The sequence below is a fragment of the Sinocyclocheilus anshuiensis genome, unplaced genomic scaffold, assembly GCF_001515605.1.
Source record: "Sinocyclocheilus anshuiensis isolate Anshui unplaced genomic scaffold, SAMN03320099.WGS_v1.1 scaffold876, whole genome shotgun sequence".
Lineage (NCBI taxonomy): Eukaryota > Metazoa > Chordata > Actinopteri > Cypriniformes > Cyprinidae > Sinocyclocheilus > Sinocyclocheilus anshuiensis.
The window spans coordinates 197,266-205,561 of record NW_015549619.1 but is presented as its reverse complement, the minus strand read 5'-3'; the positions used below and the strand labels follow the sequence as shown (position 1 = coordinate 205,561).

Sequence of the window (8,296 nt, the reverse complement as noted above, 5' to 3'; positions counted from 1 at the left end):
TCCAAAATTACATCACACGAAAACAAACATTAACTCAAGCTTGCAAATAAAGACTTTTACTCACCAAAAATCAGTCACTCACATTTACTCATTATTATTATTATTGTTATTATTGATCTAATTATTATTAATATTAATAATAATAATAACAATAACAATGTTTTGTGGATTAATATATTTAATAATAATAATAATATATAATATTTATAATAAATAATAATAAACAATATAGTCATTTTTTTGTTTATTTTATTTGTTTACCCGAAAATTTGTTTTAAACATTTAATTATAAAAATAATAATAGTAATAATAATAATGTATTTAATTATTATTATTATTAATATTTTTATTTATTTATAATTCATTTATGATATTCATTTGTTGTTTTAAATCTGTATTGTTTAATAATAATAATAATAATAATAAATGTATTTATTCATAATTAATTTATAATAATATTATTAATTTATATGTTGTTTTAAATCTTTATTTAATAATATTAATAATAGCAATGTTATATTTGTTTTATTCTTTTTTTTTTTTTTTCAGCCAAAACTGTTGAGCTTCATGTATGCCACAGCAATCAGAGTGTAAGTGCCACAGCAGTAGTCAGCATGTGTTTGTGCTGCAGGTTTGATTGACGGCTACACCGGCGAGCGCCTGGCGCTGGAGCAGCAGATCCGCGAGCGCGCCGAGCTGCAGCTGCATCTGGAGCAGGAGCTGATGGCGACCGCTAGCCGTCTGCGTGAACTCGAGCAGGAGCGCCAGCAGATTCACCACGAGCACGAGCTGCTGTCGCGCCAGCAGGATGCCATGAGAGAAGGGGCGGGGCCTCGAGAGCTGCGTATGTCACATGACTCACACTCACTGCCATTCCATTGGTTTACATTTCAGAGAAACACTTGCTGCGTCCCAATTCGCATACTGTCTGTTTTTCCTAAATAGTACTCGAAAATAGAATTAGTATGTCCCAAAGCATAATATGTTGATTCCAAAGATTCCCGGATGGTCTACTACTTGAGATTAAAATTCGAAGTGCAGATCGATGGCTAATATTACCCACAACACATTGCGCGGTGGACCAGGATTCGATTAGAACTACAAACACGCATAAAACGTGTTTAAAAACTATGCATTTATTTATCATTTTAACTGTTTGGAAACTGAGTGTAAATGTGGAAGTCCTTCAAAGATTTCTTATCCTGTTGCACCCTCTATAGGACCAGCGGCTAGTCTACAAACACGCATAAAAAGTGTTTAAAAACTATGCATTTATTTGTCATTTTAACTGTTTGGAAACTGAGCGTAAATGTGGAAGTCCTTCAAAGATTTCTTATCCTGTAGCGCCCTCTATAGGACCAGCGACTAGTCTACAAACACGCATAAAAATTGTTTAAAAACTATGCATTTATTTGTCATTTTAACTGTTTGGAAACTGAGCGTAAATGTGGAAGTCCTTCAAAGATTTCTTATCCTGTAGCGCCCTCCCCTGGCGCCTAAAGCGTTAACTGTTTGGAAACTGAGCGTAAATGTGGAAGTCCTTCAAAGATTTCTTATTCTGAAGCGCCCTCTATAGGACCAGCGGCTAGTCTACAAACACTCATAAAAAGTGTTTAAAAACTATGCATTTATTTGTCATTTTAACTATGCATTTATTTGTCATTTGAACTGTTTGGAAACGGGGCGTAAATGTGGAAGTCCTTCAAAGATTTCTTATCCTGTTGCGCCCTCTATAGGACCAGCGACTAGTCGACGTCAAGCTTAAAGCGTCATGGCAGAGCATTGAAGTCGACTAGTCGATTAGTCGGTTAGTCGGTGCAACCCCTACTACAGACACACATAAAAAGTGTTTAAAACTATGCATTTATTTGTCATTTGAACTGTTTGGAAACTGAGCGTAAATGTGGAAGTCCTTCAAAGATTTCTTATCCTGTTGCGCCCTCTATAGGACCAGCGACTAGTCGACGTCAAGCTTAAAGCGTCATGGCAGAGCATTGAAGTCGATTAGTTGGTGCAACCCTTACTGTGATAATTGCAATGCAGTTTAAATGATGACAGAATGCACGTAACTAAGCAACAGAGCGTTCGTTAAAGACGCAGTTATGACGAAGTAGTCTGTGCCAAAGCTTGCCTACTATTCTGCTACATACTCAAAAGTATGTACTTTTTCTTCACAAATAGAGGACTTACTTTTAGGGCATAGTATAAGTAGGCGAATTGGTACGCAGCAAATGTCTCAATAATAACTGATTAGCTGAAGGTGTTCATGGGTAACATCAGAGCTTCTGCAGTATGATTAACTCATGATTGATTGATTTATTTCTTTATAGGTTGAATCAGTATTCATTCTCAAGGCCTGTCATGGCAAAATCAGCACAAAATAACAAATTATATGTTGCATAAAGATGATTAAATTTGGTTGATTTTTATTATTTTCATTATTTTTATGACACTTAAGTAGTGTTATTTTAGTATTGTTTAAATACTATTGTAGTATTTAAGAATAGTATAATTAAATGCTATAATACTAAGTAATTATATAGTATCATAGTATTTAATTTGATTTAGTTTTTTTATTTTAGTTTTGTTTTATTTTCAATTTTGTGTAATTTTTAATATATATATATTTTAATACTTCTATTGTTATATTAGCATTGTTTATATACTATTATAGTATCTAAAAATTTTATATTAAATACTATAATAATCAGTAATTTTATATTAAGCTGTTTTTAGAATTTGTTTTAATATTATTTTCAATTTAGTGTAATTTAATATATATTTTTAATACTTCTATTTATTGTTATATTAGTATTGTTTATTTACTATTATAGTATTTAAGAATTGTATACTAAATAATATAAGTAATTATATACTATGATAGTATTTAATTTAGCTGTTTTTAGAATTTTAGTTTCAATTTAGTGTAATTTGTAGCATTTTTTTATACTTCGATTTTAGTTTTTTTTTAGTTTTAGTTCATTTCAGTTAGTAACCAAGGAACCATTTTTAATTTTAGTTTAAGTTAAATTTTTTAATCAAATATGTTTTATTTTATTTTATTATTTTTATTTTATTTTCATTTTTCACTCACTCACTCACTCACTCTCACACACACACACACACACACACGTGTGCAGCTGCGGATCGTGTCCTTCTTCATGTTTCTGTCTTCTTTCCTCCTGTATTTGCATGATGAATGTGTTGTTTTCACTCTCTTTCCTCAGGACTAGTTGAGGCTGCTCTTGACGCAGCACCTGAAGCAGGTGTGTGTGTGTGTGTGTGAGAGTGTGTGTGTTCACGAGCGGCATGGCCGGCACGCTGTGTATCACGGTCTCTGATTGATCGATCGATTGATTGACAGGCATGCGCTGATCAATAACAGAGCTTTGCTTGCTTTTGGCTCCACTGATGGACTAACCACTGCTTGAGCTCATCACATCACATCACATGATATCTGCTGGAAACACACGCTAGCATGGGTTAACCGCGGCTAGCTGCTATTGAACAGCCGTCTCAGCATCAGCCTACAACAGCTTATGTGCTGGATTGGGCTTCAGGACTGTGGTATCTCACCTGGAATTTTCAAAAAAGTTAATACATAATACTTTTAATGTGTAATATATAATTATAAACAATAAATAGGGTTAATACAGTAAACTACAACTAACGCAATTAAAAGTTACTTGTTATTTTCTGTTTTTTTTTGTTACCAATGATATACTATTATAGTTTTTGTTGATATTTCGAAGTAGATTTTATAAAACAAAATTAAATTAAATTAACTGAAATAAAATAAAATATAAAAAAATAAACTTAATTTTATTTCCGCTAGTTGCCAAAGTAACATTTCTGTTCTTTTTTTAGTTTAATAAAATCAAATAAATATTAACTGAAATAAAATATATACAAATAAACTTTTTATTTCTAGTTGCCAAGGCAACAATTCTCATTTTGTTTGGCTTGATAAAATAAAAAACATTAAATACATAAAATTTGTAAATCTATATATAGACTTATAAAAAAGTAATGAAATTGACAAAACACACAACTTTAAAATTAAAGTGGAAACAAAATATAAAAATAAAATCAAAAAAGTAGTATATTGATAATAAAATAACAGTGACGATAATAATAATAGTAGTAGTAATAATAATAAAAGTAATATATTTTTAAAAAGTACTTTCTTAAGCTCAGAGTTTGCTATACAGAGACATATTGACATAAAAAGATAACTCATTGTATGTTAATGCTAAAAATTGTAATGGTAAATATTTGATCATTTTCAGTGAGGATTTTAAATGTGCCAATGCCTTATTTAACTCAATTTACTTCATTAAATGTAAGAGAAACTGTGTCTGAACTAGACTGTGGTTTGTCCTCAGCTGATGGCTGTTCAATAAGACACAGGTTTATTTTTCCTTTCCTTTCTGTTTTGCATCTGCACTTTAACCCCTCCCCCTCCCGTGACATCACAGGCTCCGCCCCTCGTCCTCTCCTGCACTGTGGGTTGGTTCGGTGGTTGCTGATGGGATCATGTGATCATGGATCGTACAGGAATGGGAAGGATTGTGGGAAATGGGAAATCTGTCTCGCCGATGTGCCGTATGCAGCCGGAGACAAAACTGGAGAACAGCAGAGAACGTTTACAAAAACATGTCGTGATCATCACAAAATCAAAAGAACAAAAGAAATTACATTTTGCATAAAGAAAATTAAATATATACTATACTGTTTATATACTATTATAGTATTTTTAAATATTTTGAATTAGCTTTCGTTTTTATATTTTCAATTTTCTTTGCAAATTTAGTTTAAATTTTAGTATTTTTATTCGTTTTTAGCTTTAGTTTATTTTTATTTCAGTTTTGGTAAGTTTAGTATTTCAAGTTAAACTTGTTTTATTTGAGAAAAGTTGCCAAGGGAACATTAAGTTTTATCTAATGTTTATATTTTATATTTTTTTGTTTCAGCTTGTTTTTATATGTAAATTTTTAATTTTAATTTTAGTTAAAATTTCAGTAGGAGCTTGCCATTTTACATTTTTTATATTTATATTTAATTTATTTGTAGTTTTAGTAATTTCAGTACTTTAACTTAATTCAGTTGCTTGTCAAAGCAACGTTTATAATTAACGTTAAAGTTTTTCATCTAATATTTATATTTAATTTAATCTTTATTTAAATTAGCGAAAACAACTTTTAATAGTTTTAGCTGTAGTTTTAGTTAACAATAACAACAAAATGTATTTGTATTTTTGAAAATGTCAGGAAAATTAAGCGCATTTTCCTCAAAAAATGTACCAAAATGTGATTTCTTCTGTTTCTTTTGGTTTTGTGATTAAAATGATCTGAACATGTTGTTGAGAAAATTCATGAGATTCCTTTTACCGAGCAGTTTATTTCCTATAAATTAAGTTTGCAGTTTGCAGTTTATTAAAGTCCATCAAGACTACAGCAGCCGTTTATAATGCGCTGAGAACATAATCTTTCTTTAAAGTTGAGATTTAATTCGATTTTGACAGTCTTTGACATTGTGAATGAGTCTCTGAAGCTGCTCCATGTTTTGTCATCCGCTGAGCGTCAGTCCTGGCGTGGGCTCTGCTAACGAGCGTCTGCTGTCCTCAGACCTGCTGGAGGAGACGGAGAAGCTGATGGCGGAGAAGGTGGAGGTGCAGCATCAGGCGCAGAAGGAGAGCGGCGAGCTGCTGAAGCAGGTGAAGCCGCAGTTCTGAGTTCGTGTCCCGCAGTTCTGAGTTCCTGTCCCACAGTTCTGAGTTCGTGTCCCGCCGTTCTGAGTTCCTGTCCCGCAGTTCTGAGTTCCTGTCCCGCAGTTCTGAGTTCCTGTCCCGCAGTTCTGAGTTCCTGTCCCGCAGTTCTGAGTTCCTGTCCCGCAGTTCTGAGTTCCTGTCCCGCAGTTCTGAGTTCGTGTCCCGCCGTTCTGAGTTCGCAGTTCTGAGTTCGTGTCCCGCAGTTCTGAGTTCGTGCCCCGCCGTTCTGAGTTTGTGTCCCGCAGTTCTGAGTTCGCAGTTCTGAGTTCGTGTCCCGCAGTTCTGAGTTCCTGTCCCACAGTTCTGAGTTCGTGTCCCGCCGTTCTGAGTTTGTGTCCCGCAGTTCTGAGTTCGCAGTTCTGAGTTCGCAGTTCTGAGTTCGCAGTTCTGAGTTCGCAGTTCTGAGTTCGCAGTTCTGAGTTCGCAGTTCTGAGTTCGCAGTTCTGAGTTCGCAGTTCTGAGTTCGCAGTTCTGAGTTCGCAGTTCTGAGTTCGCAGTTCTGAGTTCGCAGTTCTGAGTTCGCAGTTCTGAGTTCTGAGTTCGTGTCCCGCAGTTCTGAGTTCGCAGTTCTGAGTTCGCAGTTCTGAGTTCGCAGTTCTGAGTTCCTGTCCCGCAGTTCTGAGTTCCTGTCCCGCAGTTCTGAGTTCGTGTCCCACAGTTCTGAGTTTGTATCTGAGTTTATTTTGCGCAATTTTATTTTTCTTGCAGTTCTGAGTTTGTGTAATTCTGACTTTTTCTCATAATTTCATAATCAATTTCTTAACTTTTTTTCTAAATTCTTACGTTTACATTTATATTTAGTTATTTAGCAGACGATTTCACTCAAAGCGACTTACAATTCTGACTTTTTTTTGCAGTTCTGAGTTTATTTCTCACAATTTTGACTTCTTTTCTCAGTCTGAATTGTGAAATGTAAACTCAGAATTGTGGGGGGAAAAATAAGTCTGAATTGTGAGATAAAAAGTCAACATGAGTCGCAATTACCTTCTTAATTTTTAATTTGTTTTTTTTTATTCCATAGCGGAAATAAGCTTCCATAATGATGTGATGAAAGCAATTAGCGATTAATTGCTTCTCTTCCACGTTCATTTAATGTTTTTTTCCTAACCAGCAATCGCAAAACCCACATCAGTCAGACAGTATTATATTTGAACACATGAAGCTCAGCAGATGTTTTTGTGTGGTTTAGCGTGGTAGCATGCTAAGCGTGTCACATGGTCTGAGTGTTTCTGTCCTTCTGTCCATCAGGAGCAGGCAGCGGACAGGGAACACGAGCGAGACGTCTTTCAGCAGGAGATTCACAACCTGGAGCAGCAGCTGAAGAATCCCGCCAAAACACAGACAGGAAGTGACCGGCGGGACAGAGAGGTACGACACGCGATCGCTCGGCTAGTTTCACTCTCGCCTCTGTCTTCAGACACAGAGCTTGAGATCGAGTCTGATACCAGCTCAATACCTTAATACCTCAATACCAGCAAGAGTGTTCTGAAATGTGACCCTGGAGCACAAAACCAGTCATAAGGGTATATTTTTTGAAACCGAGATTTACGCATCATCTGAAAGCTGAATGAATAAGCTTTCCATTGATGTATGGTTTGTTAGGATAGGACAATATTTGGCTGAGAGACAACTATTTGAAAATCTGGAATCTGAGGGTGCAAAAAAATCTAAATATTGAGAAAATCATCTTTAAAGTTGTCCAAATGAAGTTCTTAGCAATGCATATTACTAATCAAAAATTAAGTTTTGATATATTTATGCTAGTGCTGGGCGGTATGACCAAAAATTTATATCACGGTATTTTTCCAAATTATACCGGTTTCACGGTACATGACGGTATTTTTTTTCATGCATGACCGGGTGTTAACCATATTTTCTACTGATTGAGAGGAAATACTGCAGTATATTGACTTAGAATGCCCTATTTTACTGTCATGATGAGTGAATATTGTCAAAAAATACCACACTAAATAGTGACTAAACACGACCCCTTTTAATACATGTTAACCAGGAGTCACTCTCATTTATAATCGCGGCATCGTCTGATAAAATCAACATGCATCTACACTAAAGAGCGGCTATGCGGTTGTTTTGGCTATTTTACTTTTTTGTCTCATGCAGCGCACTGCCTAAAAGAAAAATTGATAATTTTGACCCATACAATGTATTGTTGGCTATTGCTACAAATATACCTGTGCTACTTATTTGTGCTCCAGGGTCACAAATACTCATGAAATGTAGTACGTAACCCATTTTAATTCCATAATACCACATATTTCTCAGTTTGGTGACCGATAGATGAACTCTCTGCCTGACCTCATCTCTGAATTAAAGTAACACAAATTTTAAAGCTGCATGTTTATAGCATTGCAGGAAAATGGAGTAGAATTGTATAGTTTCTAAAACGTTATCAAAAATGTAAAGAAAAATGTGTATATATCTCTCTCTCTCTCTCTCTCTATATATATATATATATATATATATATATATATATATGTGTGTGTGTGTGTGTGTTTTACATTTTAA

The 8,296-nt window shown here is 34.6% G+C and overlaps 1 protein-coding gene across 1 annotated transcript in view; it reads left to right on the top strand.

The window, feature by feature from the left end:
* LOC107659344 (A-kinase anchor protein 9-like) overlaps positions 1–8,296 on the top strand; it is a 137,082-nt gene that overhangs the window by 69,730 nt on the left and 59,056 nt on the right. The window contains exons 24-28 of the mRNA XM_016448259.1: positions 632–844; positions 5,628–5,727; positions 5,771–5,962; positions 6,051–6,126; positions 6,968–7,138. Coding sequence (XP_016303745.1) covers positions 632–844; positions 5,628–5,727; positions 5,771–5,962; positions 6,051–6,126; positions 6,968–7,138 — 752 coding nt within the window. The remainder of the gene's footprint in view (positions 1–631; positions 845–5,627; positions 5,728–5,770; positions 5,963–6,050; positions 6,127–6,967; positions 7,139–8,296) is intronic.